The sequence below is a fragment of the Charadrius vociferus genome, unplaced genomic scaffold, assembly GCF_000708025.1.
Source record: "Charadrius vociferus isolate BGI_N301 unplaced genomic scaffold, ASM70802v2 scaffold502, whole genome shotgun sequence".
Classification (NCBI taxonomy): domain Eukaryota; kingdom Metazoa; phylum Chordata; class Aves; order Charadriiformes; family Charadriidae; genus Charadrius; species Charadrius vociferus.
In genome coordinates this window covers 608,003-622,603 of record NW_009647233.1, presented here as the reverse complement: position 1 = coordinate 622,603, position 14,601 = coordinate 608,003, and the positions used below count along the sequence as shown (strand labels likewise).

General features: G+C 43.7%; 1 protein-coding gene across 1 annotated transcript in view; it reads left to right on the top strand.

Moving 5' to 3' along the window:
• The window catches only part of EXOC6B (exocyst complex component 6B), a 258,241-nt gene that overhangs the window by 167,102 nt on the left and 76,538 nt on the right, over positions 1-14,601 (top strand). The window contains exon 20 of the mRNA XM_009879846.1: positions 10,088-10,229. Within this exon, the coding sequence (XP_009878148.1) occupies positions 10,088-10,229 (142 nt within the window). The remainder of the gene's footprint in view (positions 1-10,087; positions 10,230-14,601) is intronic.

Here is a 14,601-nt window from a genome sequence, read left to right as displayed (position 1 = left end):
TGTGCTTTTGCTGTTAGGTTCATTCGCTTGTGCTTGTAAGCAAGTAGATGCAATTTGTAGTGCCAAGACCCCTTGATGCCTATGTAGGAAAAACCTTGCTGTGGAGCTAGTTACTTGACAAATTGTCATTTGGTTAAAGACAAAAAAAACCTAACCCACAAAGCAAACAAAACCCAAACAAAAAAAAAAAGAAAATCAGAATAAAATAACATTTCAGATCTGTCTGTAGGAGCTGGTTGTGACCGTCACCCCTTATGTGAGTACTGCTGTGCTGCTCTGTATGAAAGCCTTGAGTCTCCCACCAGCTTCAGCCAAAATAGCCTCCAGCTGTTGACCTTGGGCATCTTTATCACAGCCAAACTTTTATGGTTTTTCCTCTTTTATTGCAATGTGAGGGGCTTTGTATCAGGCTGCAGTGGTCAGCGTAACTGCCTGGCTTATTTTTTGTGTGGTGAGGGTAATTGATGTATTTGCTTTTTCCCCCCCCCCTTTTCTTTTTTATTTGTCTGGTTGCCTCTAAGCTTCTGTTGGGAGTTCAGCTTTGCCATGTGTTTGTCTTGCTGCGTATCTGTGACAGCCTGTTTTCCCTTTAATGCTCAAAATAGAATATAAGTGGTAAATGTTTACTTCTGAAAATGACACCCCGTCGATTTTTTTAAATACCTCTGGAAGACAGCCACTTAAACATGGGCTTGTGGTCAGCTTTCGCATGTGTTTGAAAGCAATCTTGCTTCAGTCAGAGGATGGTGGCCTTCCAGGTTGGTTGGAGCAACTGCTTTTTTTGTTCTTCAGATGCCATCAGCTTTCCAGGTGAGTGGGTCTCTGCACGAGACAAATTTCACTCAAAATTGTATTAGTTGGCACTGCTTTAAGGTGTTGCTCTTCATAGGTTTACTATGGTGAACCTGAGATATTTTAGTGGTGGACGGCTGTCTCTTGAACCAAGCTATTGCGTGGTAGGGATGACTGAAGTCATGGGAAGACCAAATCCCAGTTTCACTCAGAAAAGGCTATGGAAGTACCTCGGTGGTGATAATCTGTTTAAATCTGATGATTCGCTAAAGGCAACAAAGCTTATTCCATAGGTGACTACAACCTGCTCTGTTGCCAGCCCAAGTAATCAGGTGTAGAGGGAAGGGGAGCAGCACCTGCGGCTCCTCCTGAGGAGACCATCAGTCCTCCTCCTAAACCAGAAACTTGTTGTTCATTGGGTCGCTTCTGGCATGGCAGACCCTGGGGAGAAAGAGACCTTTCTTATTCCTGGTAAATTAGGGCACAGATCGCTGTCCTGTTCACTGCAAGTAGCAGGATGGATTTGGAGCTGTGGGAAGGGAGTCTGCTGACATGAAGGCAATGTCATTAACCATTCCACTGGGTCCCAGCTGTGCATTGAATCCGAAATGCCTTCCTCAAACATGTGTGTAGTCATTGCTTCTCCTTTCATAAGTTTGGGCATTAGGAAACCTCTAGCTTTGTAACTGCCAAGTAACATGAAAACCTGATGTAGGTCCAAGGCTGGGGAGCATCCCTTTCCCCAACAGGCATTGCTCTGGGCTCAGGAAACCTGGCCCACAAGTGTTGCTCATCACCAACCTTCTCTTGTTGGCTGCAAGGTTTCTTCTTCTTTTCTTTGGCAAATTTCAAAACCACGTGAACATCAACTTGTAGCTTGGTGCCAGTCGCCTTTTTGCAAGTCTGTAAGTCAACACTCTGGCTTCAGTGTTTAGCTCATGGGATGACTTCACGGAGCCAGAGTTAAATATGGAGCTTGACAGTGGCTGAAAACAATAAGTGACCATTAACGTTTGCACATCAGTCACCTCTTGTGTCCCACGCAGGTCATGTTGAATGCAAAGTGACAGGGCTCAGCCCACAGCATGTTCCCTGCTGGAATCCAGGAACCGGTCTGCTCTCATCCTCTTTCCATATCGCAAAAAATTTTGGGAGGAAAAAGTGATTCCTTGTTCTTAAAAAGGGTTCTGCAAAGCCAAGTAAATGGAATTACTTAATTAAGAGTTGCTCTCTTGATACCTAATCTGAACCTAATACTCTTAGGGGATGGATTTAATTTTCTGGGATGTGTAGTGTTGTCTAACCATATAGCACTTAACAAGTCTAATTGCCCTGGAGGAAGACGCTGTGTTGATTCTCCTTTTGTATTAAGCATAAAACTTCTTAGAAGAATTAACTTTTCTTTTTGTTAATCTGTATTGTTACAAGTGATATGATGCTCATGCTGTTGTGTTTTAACTCCATGTTGTTGCTTCCCTTCTTGTGCCTTAATCTGGTCTTGGTTTAGCTGCGATATCCTGCAGTTCTCCAGATCAGCATCTTCTCTCTTTTAAACACTGGGGCAGATCAAACTCCTCAGTGCTCTGAGGCCACTATAAAAGGGACATCAATTTAGGAAGCTTCCCTGTCCCTTGTCCCTGCACTGGGTCCATGTGATCCTATCCTGCCAGTATGTAGCTACAAGCTTTGGTTTTGGACCACGGTCCCTGTGCTGTTGCCTCTCTGTACCATCAGAGATGCACCCGTAGAGGCTGATACGGCCAAGCTGGTCATTAATTTTAGCTGAGCTCCTATCTTCAGAGGGGGCGTCTTGGAAACCACCCTGCTCAGGGTGGGCATTGCTGCGCCAGCCTGCGGGCTTGGCCAGTGCAGAGCAGGAAACCTTTTTGTGACCTTTTTTTGTTTTGCTCGGAGCTCACACTTGTTGCTCCTGGATGTCTTTGAGCTGAATACACTCACTTTTATTTGCAAGATGTTGGGTGCAGATCCACAGCTTTTTTTTTTTTTTTAAATAACAAAAAAACCCACCCCAACCAAAAAACAAACAAAAAAACCCTACCCCAAACCCAACATAAAACCCAAACAAAAACCCCCACGAAACCCACTTTGTCAAAATTGAAAATGGATTTCTGGCAATTAATAACAGGTTTGTTTGGTTTTTTTTTTTTTAATTAAACCTCTTAAAACCAGCAGAGTGTTCATTGTACATTTCTTTTCATTGTTTGGGAAGTGTTAATGTATCTGGGTAATGGTTTTGGGTTTTTTGATATCTTTAGTGACTGCAGAACAATCATTTAAAAAAAAAAAAAAGGCAACTAAAAAATGCATCAGAGTGGTGTTAAGAACCTGGCAAATCAGGATCTCACAGGCAAGCCAGGAAGTTTCCTCATAAGAGTTAGCAGAGCTGATTTGCTGATTTTTGCCCATGGTTTAGTGAGTTCTGGGGCTTCAGAGCTGACGGCAGCAAGGACAGTCCAGACACATCTGGGGCAGGAGGAGATCAGGCCTGGGAGTCTGCAGGGTCTGAAGTCCTCATCTGTGCCTGGTGCAGAAAGTATCTGCTGGGATTATTCTTGGGTTTATGTTGCCAAGTAATTGCTTGTTATTGTAGCATTGTGTTTCTATCTTCTGCAACATATTCCACCGATATTGCATTATGAATTGGAAAAGTCATCAAATTCAGTATTGAAATTGTTGGGACAACTTGTGGTGCTTATAGAAAAGTGGACATTTAATATTGAGGAGTTCCAATTTTTTTGGCCCAGTTTTCTGTTGTATGAAGTCCATGGATTTGCACATCTAAATATATGTAATCACAATCCCAATGCTTGTTGCAGATTGAAAAGAAATTCTGTTGGTAGGAAAAAAATAAAAATAATAAAAATTGGAAACTCTGAGGCCATTTGAAACCTGTCAGGCTTTGTTTTTCATGGAGATGCTGCATTAATTCTTTGGTGAGTTGGTGGAAGCATTCTTGGTGCTACAGTAAGACTTTTGTTTGCATTTCAGTGACCACATTGCACCTAGTTTTGGCTGAGCAAAAAGCAGGAGGCACTGGCAGATTCCTCCTCGACAAAGCCAGAGGTGCTCCTGTGGGGTGATGGTGTGGCGCCCCTGGGACAACCTGCTGGGGTCTCTTCTGGGACCCTCTGGTCAATGGTCCTTGCCACCTCATCCACCACCATGGCTCTGGCAGTGGGCAGCAGTAGGTGTGTGCTGAGGATCCCCCTCCCCCCCCCGCCATGAGGTGGGTAGTGGCAGCATATTCCTGATTGCATGTTAAGATTAATGGGTATTTATTTTAACAACCATACCATTTCAGTAGCTTTTAATGAGTCCTTTGATAGCAAGCTCCTTAATTAACAAGGCAGACTTTCAGCGTTTCCTTTCCCTAATTGTTAACATATTTGCTATTTTCAAACAAATGTGCTACCGTGAGGAGTGCCGGCTCTGGAGCCTCCATACTGACCTTCCCTGCGGTGGCTGCCGGTCCTCCTGGGAACCCAGAGGCTTCAATCTGCTGCCCAAGGATGAAATACAGATGAAAAGGGATTATTTCGTTGGCTGATCCTGAAGTGTGATTGACTTGTTGGGGTCTATGGGGAGTAACCCATGGAGATATGCTCCAGTAGGTGCCCCCTGGCTGTGTCTTTACAACAACTTCAGAGGTTTGGCTCTGCCCTTTCACTGTTTGGCATGGCCACAAGGAACCTCTCTAGATGCACCTGTTGTGCCCAGAGGAAGCCTTGGTGGGACAGGAAGAGCAGCATCACCTTGAGAGGTGTCATGAAAACCCGAGCTGCAAACAGGTTGCATCAAAGGCCATGGACAGAGGGGTTTACTGCCAGAAATACAGTTACAAACTGATTTGAGCCTCAAAGGAGAAACCTATGGCTTTTGCTCTGATAATACGCTCAGAATCACTGTCTTTCACTGAACATTGGACCAAGCTGGAGCTTGGTGGGGGTGGCTGGGCAGGCACTTGAGTGTCTTGGCTGTTGAGTTCTGTCAAGTTTCACCTGTGACCCTCACTCTCCCTGATGCAAATCCAGCTCATTTTTAGTGAGGTTTGCAAAGGCCTTGAATAAACGAGTTATACTATAGAGGTATTCCTGGAATTGCTTCATGAGATTTTTAAGCTTTTCATTTTTCTGTTAAGTCGGTAAATGAGCTAATGGTGACTTTAAAGTGCTTGTTTTCCCCCTTCTCTGCAGACAGCTCAGGTTGTGGTTGCATTCCACCTCCTTTACCTTCCTCTTCAAATATCATCTTGCATTTTAGATAAATTGTTCCTGAGCTGGAGTTCAGACAGGTGAAGCATTTCTGAAATACAGACAGGGACCGAGATGGTTCGGAGTTGCAGCAGGAAGCAGGATCAGGATGTAACCCTGCAATTTCTCAGGGTGCTGGCATGGGGAGAGTCTTTGGGAGTGCCACTGGTTCCGCCACGCGCTCACAAAAATCATCAGGGTAATTAGCGCAAGGTCTGAGCCGTCCCAGCTTAGTCTGCGGCTCCTCTGAACCACGGGGTTTTCTAGGAGCAGTGATGTCTAGGGATGACATCTCGGAGGCATCCAGCTCAATCTCCATGCCAAGGCACATGTCCTGACACTGTTGCAGTGGGTGGTGCAGTTAATGATTTCGGGAGGGAGGTGAGGCTGGTGGAAAACATGTCCATCATGGGCTCAGCTTCGCGTGTTGGTGTACCGGGCAGGCGCCCCAGGGCGAGCGGGGACTCTTCCTCCCAGCACTGTGGGAAAACTGAAAAATTAACCAAGGGAGAGGAATGAATAAGACTATGAAGTCAACCTCAATAGTAAATAAAATCCAAAGAACCAAGACGGGCACGTTGTGTTATGAGTATGTACTTCATGTCTGCCAGCACGCAGCTCAAACCATCCCAAGTGTGAATATGAACAGCCTTCTTCACTTGCAGCAGCAGCTTATTAGTAGTGATATATCAGTGTTGTGGTGCTGTTTTTTCTCCTGTCAACAACAGCTGCTTATCAAGCAGATATTACACTGTATTTCTGGTGAAAAAGTCAAAAATTGATGTGTATAAGTCTTTGTTGATCTTATAAGGAGCTTCTGTAAGTGGGCATCTGTTGTGCTGAGTGTAGGGGTGAGGCAGAAAAGGATTATGTTCAGTCTTATTTATAAGGCTAGGTTCAGTCTTATTTGTAAGAGTGAAAAACATAAATTCTGCAAGGGTTTTAAATCTTTGTGCCCAGGGAGTGAGATGCTGGTTGGTCATCCCTGGTGGTACCTTCTTTTTTTCTAGCCAGGCATTTAGCACAATGATTTAAACCCCTGTGACATCTCCAAGCTCCCTAATAGTAAAGATAAGGAAACACAGAATAATGCTTAAAAAGTGGAAAAAAATACTGGTATATACTTTTGTCTTTCATCCAGTAATATTGGATCTAAATGTCAGGCAACTGTACGTCCTTAAATCTAAGGTGAAACAGTGAGTCTTTTTTTTAAAGCAGAATGTTTTTTAGGTATTTTAAACTCTTAAGAACAATGGAAATAAAAGGTTGGGTTCTCAGTTGGCATAAGATTCAGCTTCAGAGTTTTCAAAGACACAGTGCACATTTGCACCTGAAAAAAGTTTTGGTCCTGGCCAAATCCTGTGTGAAAAAGGAAGGAGGAGGCAAGGCTGAGCCAGAAGCTGCTCCTGGTCTTGTTGGTTGGATCCCTTTTACCATCTCTGCAACAAGTCACGGTAGAAAATATTCACAAAGAATGTCCTAAAGTACCACTTACACGCTGCTTTCACGGCGAAGACCAAGCAGAGTTGTGCTGTCAAGCCCTGATGATTAAATTCCTTTTTCCATCCCGTCTTCCTCATGTTTGGCTTATTAACTTGACATTTCATCTCAATTATTTGCTCTTCTTCACGCCCTCCCGGTGTCGCTTGTCATTCACTCTTTATTCGGGCAAGTCTGGCTGGTCAAAGGAATGTGTGTGCTGGGGCAGGCGTGCTTGTTGTGGCTGTTGCAGGTGTAAGTAACCCTTTAGGTACCTTCATGCATGCTGATCTGACCCTTGTTTGGCATGCAGAAAGGTCGTTCCTCTTAGTTTTTTTGTCAGTGGGGCAGAAAACCTTCCTGGGGGTTTTCCTTTTGACTTCATCTGGTGCTGAGGATCTCCAGGGCTTCTCCAAGGGTTCTTCCCCAACCCTCTATGCAAACTCCTGCTGATGTGCACGCATGAGCTACTCATTGGATTTTTCTCATATTCTTCCAAGAAGGGTAAGAAACCCTGTCCCCCATGCCCCCGTGCATGGGTGTGGTGTCCCAGGGCATGGCTGCAGAGCTTTGCTTTCTTGTCCTCTGCTTCCACCTGGGTCTTCTGCTCAATAACACATCAAAACTACTCGGTCATAGAAAAAACTCAAGTGTCTGTTGGAAGTAATGAAGAAAAATCACAGTCAGGTAGTGGTGTGCTTCCCACTGCTGTCAGGGATGAGGAAATGGCACGAGCAGTGTTTTAAATAACCAAATGTGTCAGAGAGGCACCAGTAAATGATGAAAAGCAAAAAAAACCCCAGGGCTCCGCTAAACTTTATGGTTGCCATTCTTCATCTTAATTTTAGTGAAGGTGTTTGTTTGGAGGTGAGTAATGAACGCTCCTGGAGCCTGGGAACGGCAGTGAACAGTGGAAAATGAAGCACCCTACCCCATAATGCATGAGTCTGCTTTTTTTTTTTTTTAAATAAAAAATGATATTTTTTTTTTCCCCTCCCGCTGAAGATGAATATGGCCTGAAGATGCAAAACAACTTTGCAAAGCTGGTAAGAACACTTCCCAGCACATGCATCAAACATTTGCTCATCTCTCTGTGCCACGCTAATGAAACTTGTGATACTTAGCTTGAAACATCGTGTAAACCCTCACTTTAATCCCAGTTTAAATACAATTTGTAAAGTGCTTGTAAAAATCTGCAAGATGTCCTAAGCCACTCCTTGTTTGCAAGGAAGCGTGTTAAAGTCTTTTGTGTGCATTTGAAAACATAATCCCCTGCTGAAGCTGTTTGCATGGTAGCACCATTATCCAGAAATATTACCATGGGGTTACACAGGCAGACATCAAGATCGTTCTGTGCAGCCAGCGGGTTTATGCGAGTCTGTGCTCTTGTGCCAAAGGATTTCCCCATTTTTACGGGTTTAATATGTGTTGCAGACCTGTGCAAATCTTATCTGCCAAGTCTCATCTACCCAAGTCTTATCTGCCACAAATTTTGGATGGTACACAGCGATACTTGAGGAATGAGGGAAATCTTTTGAGCATTTGGCAATGAGCAAGAAATTGGGATAGGTTGGAAAAAAAAAAATGGTCCCACATGTTTAGTGCCCCTAAATGACACTTTGTTGTAGTTCACCGAGAGTGGCGCCTGTAACCTGTAAGACTTGCTGCTGTGATGCAACATAAGTAAAGACAAATAAAAGAAACCTTAGCTTTATAAGCATTGTGTGCGTGAGATGGTCTGAGTTTAATGGCCTTATGGGTGCTTTTGTTTTCATCTTATGCTTCTGGTCAGTCAAATTGGATTTTCTGAAGGACTTGGCTAAATGCAGTGTGCTCCCTGCTTGCTCCTGAGCCTGGTCCTTGGGAGGACCAGGCTCCTACGAGGCAGAGCATTGTTCCTCTGTGGGACAGGCCAGCCAACGCCAGGGTGGAGACATCTGTGTTGCTCTCAGAAAGGTCTTTGCCTCCTCTGTCCCCTTGTGGCATCTCAAGAGGGTGAAGAATCTGTAGGCCTTTATGGAGGATCTTCATGTCTGTGCTCATCAGCTTCCCTCTCTTCTGATGGTGGCTCTCCGCCTTTATGGAGGATCTTCATGTCTGTGTTCATCAGCTCTCTTCTGATGGTGGCTCTCTTGGTAGCTGATGCTTTAGCCAGGTCAGGGCATGGGAGCTTGAGCTCAGTGACCTGCTTATGGCCTTTCTTAGGAGATGGAGGTTTCTGCGCACCCGTATCCCTTTCAGCTGGGACTGCCTCTCCTGTCGCATGGCCCATCCCTACCGTGACCATCATCCCTTTCCTTAATACCACTCTTTTTTGAGCATCATAAGTCCTCAGAGGCATTCTGGGCTTCCTACTTGACAGCTCAGTTCTGTCAATACAGGGGCTTCATCCATAAACTGACGATTAGCTGTTTCAAATTCAACAGTTCAAAAATGGAAGCATGCTAATTAAATCGTCCATTGTGATTACTCTTCTCCTGCCTTGCAGTTTTCTCGATTGGAAAATGTGAGGCTTAGCAAGAGGAGTTACCCTAGATATGAACCGTTCACATGATTTATAGCTTGAGATATCAGTTGTTCTTCAGAAGTGAAATGTAACTGCATAGCTTAGAGACAATGTGTTAAAAATAAATGTTTACTAACAACATTCTCAATTTCCTTAATAGCTGAAACTCGTAAGTGGTTATGCTTTCATTATAGATATGAGCATTTCAAGGGATTTAAGTAGTTTCTGTCTGCACAGCAGCCTCAGCTGCAGCCGCCTTCTTGTAGACTCCCTGTTTAATCAGCACAGATTTAGGGATGGCCTGGGGGAAGACAAGCATTGATAACTGTGTTCCCCATGGTACAAGCAGGTGCAGGATGTGGCTGGGTGCTTGTTGTCATTCTCCACCACCCAGCCCTGGGAAGCAATCCTATCTGTGTAAACACAAGTGACTTCTTCAGTTGCCTCCTTGCCTTGACGTTTCCTTCTCCTCGATCCCTATTGGCATCTGGAACGTGCCGCACGGTGCTGGAAGTGGGCTGAGTGTGTTGGAGACACCGTTGTCACAATGGTGTGGCCCCAGCTCTCTGCTCCGGGCTAGCCAAGGCTAAACCTTGAACTATGAGTCTCTGCTGTTGGAAAGGGATTTTGAAATTTCTGTCTTGGAATATACATGGATGCTCGTTTGGTTGTAGGGTGGAGTTTTGAATTGTCATCAGCGCTATTTTCACCTATCAGCAGGGTTTCTTCAGGCAATCTGTGTAGGTTCTCAAATAAAATATGTTATGTTGTTTTCCCCGTGTTTGGATATGAAAATGAGAGATGCTTAGAGCTCTAAACACCCCCAAGGTTCCTTTGGATTTGAGCTGCTCCCAAGCACTCCGCACCAGACAAGGTCTACTCTCTTTAAAGGCAGTGGCTGTGAGATTGAGCACAGCATGAAGGTTCCATAGCAGATGGGACACATTACAGAGGCTGGACTGGTGGGTCCTGATCTAAAAAAGTTCCTCTTCTGTTTTGCACTCGATGGCCTTAATAAAATCTCCCTTTTCTCTTGCAGGGGAAGGTGGCACAGACAGCTTGTATGTCGGCATGCAAACACCTCTCCACCTCGCTGATGCAGCTGCTGCTGGAAGCCGAAGTGCGGCAGCTGACGCTGGGCGCCTTGCAGCAGTTCAACCTGGACGTGGAGGAGTGTGAACGTAAGATGCAAAATCATCTTGTTTTCCATGTCTTGCTTTGCCCGTTTGTGTGTCACGACCCGAGCCAGGGCTTTTAGTTGTGCCAAGCATTTGGGGCTGGTGGACGCCTGTGAGCTCGATGGTGCTGTCCACGATGACACTTAGCAATATCTTCAGGACAGAAGAAGCCCAGCAAATTCTAAGAGATCAAAGCTTTACTCTTCTTTTTTCTCTTTAATGCTGCCTTGATGCTTTCCAGACCATCCCTGCTTTTTGAGATGGAGTATTTTAAAAATAGGAGGGATTAGAGTGGGTAAAACATGAGGAGGGCTAACAAAAAAATCAGTTTACTTATGACTGTTTCTGAAAACAATAACTGGCTTATGTTCTTAAGAAGTCCTGGTCCTCTCCTGACCTCAGCTGTTTGTCTTCTCTATCTATTTTTTCTCAAAGTGAACCCTTTTTGCAAAGTTACTGTTATGGAAAAGAGATGTCTTGCAACAAAATAACTACTTCTATTCAGAGGTGTGTGTGGAGAATCATGGTGCCAGCACCATGGCTTTGCTCTCAACCCTGCACATTTTGGTTCCTCTACCTTACACCTGAATTCACTCTGAAATCCTAAGGTTTCCCTTAAGTTGCTTGTTATCCTGCTCAACAGAAGGGTTAGGAAAATATAGTACAAACTGACAAAATGCTTTTTTTTTTTCTTCCTATTTTTGTAATTTAAGCTAAAGCAGGGTGAACGGACTTCTGCACAGGAACCTCTCTTTCTTATGACGGGGATGGTTTTATTATTGGGATTAATATTGAGATGGAATAGCGACCATGGCTATGGAAAACACAGAGCTTGATAGGGTTGATAAAGAGTTCAGGATTTTTTTTGAATTCCAGAAAGGGTAAAGCATTTTGGGGAAGTTTTTTTTCAAAATACACACCTTTTTGGATTTCTTGGTCAATGGGGAGATTGGGATGTGTCTTGTTTAGAACACAATAAACCTGTTTGCTGTAGAGTCATCTGAAGTGCGGTTTGGCCTGATGGGGCTGCCATTAAAGCCGCAGCAAAATAGTCCCTGGCCTCAGTGTGAATGGTACGGGAGCCTAAATAGCCCTGAGTTTGCTTTTCCTATCTCTGATAACTCAGTGAAATCAGTTGTGTTGGTTTCGTCATTGTCTGAGCCTTACATTGTCAAAATTCTTCAACCCTTTATAAAACATTTTGCTGATGGTGTTTTACTTCAGCTGCGCCCATCAATAGTGAGATTAAATTTATTTCAGTAAGATTTTTGGTGTTTCCAGGGGGTATTTTTTAATTTTTTTATGTCCTATTGCTAATTCCCAACACTGTCAGTTGAGTAACCTGGGAAAAGGATTACTGCTTAATGAATCATATCCAAAATTTGCACCTATATCATATGTTGTAATGCAAGCAATACCTTATTTTTCTTTCAGAAGTGCCTTCAGCCTTAAAGTCTGGCTAATTTGTGTCCTGTCAGCATGTCGGGGCTGCACCGGTAGCAGCTATGTTCCCAGTCAGTGTCTGCAGAGGGACAGGCAATGATGCTGAGAATAGTAAAAAGGATTTGACATTAATAATAGTTGCCTTCATTTTCTTTTGCTTGTAAACAGTCTCGTAACCCTGCAGTTTGCCATCCCATCAGTAACATGGGTCACTAAGCAGCATCTCTTCCCAAAAAGCCCCCAATGCTAAGTAAAACGAATGACATTTAATATCAGGTTTAAAAGCACAATTCCTTAAATTCCAATTGTTTTGTGAGACAAAACCAGGAGCACTCAGACATTCAAGAGCAGGTGACGCCAACCTGAGCGGTGGGGCAGGCGACCCGCTCCCCCCCAGCCCCGGCCCAAGATGCTGTCACGGGCTGGGGAATGGAGACGGATGCTGGTGCTGTAACCTTCCTATCCATCACTGTCAGCCTGCAGAACGGTAAACCCAGACAAAGTCTTTTTCTTCCTTTTCAGCAGCAAAAATGCATTCCCTCGTCCCTGTGGGTTTGTCTGACACCAGGGATCATTTTAGTTCTGTTTTTGAGAAGCAGTGTATCAAGATTTTAATTTTAGAAAAAGCCAATCCCAACAGTGAACTGGTATATTCAGAAAATGTTTCAATTTGCAAGGGTTTTGTTTTGTTTGTTTGTTTTTTTATCTTTTACCTGAAAGCGCAGGTAGAATCTCAGCATCCTTATTATCCCAGTTGCATATTTGACTTTATGTTTCTGCCTCCAGCCCTCTTCCTCTCCCCAGACCCCCAAGCCTTACCTAGTTTAGCAGCTTTATCATGTACTTATCATATTAAAATGGGAATTTATAGCTGTTTGGAGCACTTCCAGTGAGTTCTGTGATGTGGGAACAGGGCTTCGGAGTTTCAATCCCAGAGTTTATTAGGCTTTTGTTTAAATCTTTTGTGAATGCCAAAGGTATAAGCTGGTTAAGATAGTGGTGAGGCAAATTAATGAAAGGACTTAGTTGTATATTAAGTATGGTTTGAAGGTGGTGCAGATAATTTGCTCTATATCAGGGTAGATATAATGCACGTTACAAGAAAATGTGTTTATATACACAATAGATAACAATTGTAGAGGTGAAAATGATGACAGTTTAGGCTTAAAACAAGACACGAGTAAATTAATTCTCCAGAGTTGTGGGTTCATAAAATATTTCCTAATTTATGAATAATTTGCTGTCCTCTCAGCATAAAAAGGCAATGGCTGCGTGAACCATTGCATCAGGCTAAGATTTGACACCGGGCATGTGCAAGCCTGGGTGGTGCTTGGGGGAAGCACAAGGTCGTGATAGGACCCCTTCCCTGCACTGTAAATGCCCCCTCCCTAGAAACGTGCTTGTTGTGCATGTTCAAAGCACTAAATATACAGTTTATTAATTTTATGACCTTGGAAAAGAAAGCTTTTGGAGGACTGGAAAGAAATAGTAAATTAAATAAACATTAAGAGCCAAATCGTGCATGTCTTGGTGGTATGAATAGTCCTGTATAAGTCAGCAGCATTCCTGGTGCAAAAGAGGCAAGAAAGAGCGGAGCTGCAAGGTTGTAAAAATCCGATTAGACTCGCTGTGATGCGAGAAACCAGGGAAAAATGCAAGCTATTTTCCTATGGCATTATACCCCTGGTGAAACCACGATGCTGGAGCCTCTGTCTGGACAAAAGCCCTCAAGGAGGTATAAGGCACCAGTCCTGCATGTCAAGGTGGATGTCCTCTTTTTTTTTCCCAGCAAAAAGCTGTTTCCCAAGATGTGTGTTCGAGGTTTGAAAGTCTTTTGGTGCAGCTTTACAGCGATGTGTTTGCATGGATGGCATAGCTGACGTCCAGGGAAAGGCAAAAGTAATTTTTAAAATGTCTGTTGCTGGCCAGGTATTAGTTGTAACTCTTGTTCTTATTGCTTGGCTTTACATAGCTCTTTTTTAATGCAGTCAAGAGAGATTCTCTCACCTCTTTATTTAAACCTGAAGTGAAATAAGGCATAGAGGTTAAATGAATTGCCCAGAAAGACACAGTAGGACACATCTAATTATGTCTCAATTTAGGAGTGAGTTCTGGCTCCAGCCCAACAAGCCAACTTGAAAAGAAAAAAAAAAAAACAACTCTGGTGAGGAAAAATAAATACCTAACACAAACATTTCTGTGAACCTGTAAATAGAGGAGGTGGTGTTTTTTTCAGAATAGGCATTTGCTTTTTAAAATGGGTTTGCTGTCTTCCAGAACACATCTGTAACCCAAGATTTAACAGCACATGCAATGTGCTTTTTGTAATTGCTCTGTGCCTTGTAACACAGTTCCCCGCTCTGCTCTTTTTTGGACCTCCTGGTGCTGGTGTTTATATATATATATTTTTTCCTATATCTCCTGTACCTCAGAGTTAGTGGGAATCAAATGTAACAACCCAGATTTGGAGATTACAACCAAATAAAACAAAAAGAAAAGGGACTGCTCTCACTCCTACGAAAGTGTTTCCCATCTACGTAACTGGTTCCAGCAGTGGTGGAGGCAGATTGTTTTTACAATACTTAGATCATAAAATAAGCAGTTCCATAATCTCTAAAGTCTTTTAACTGCTGCTTTATGAGAAATTAAAAGTGCTGTAAAAATTATATTTAAAATTTCATTCAACTCCAAATTTTTGGTCAGCCCACTCCTGGGGGCAGTCAATAAGAAACACAGATGTCTCCACTGGTTTGAGGAATCCTCCAGCCCAACGTGCGAGCGTGCCAAAATGTGCCGATATGGGTCCCGGCGCAGCCATTCACCACCTCCTTCTTGGCTGCGTTATCTGGCTCTGAGGACTTTCTCACACGGAAATCCCATTTTTTGTGTAAGACACCAGGGTTTGCCCACCACGCCAGAGGACTTCTCTCCC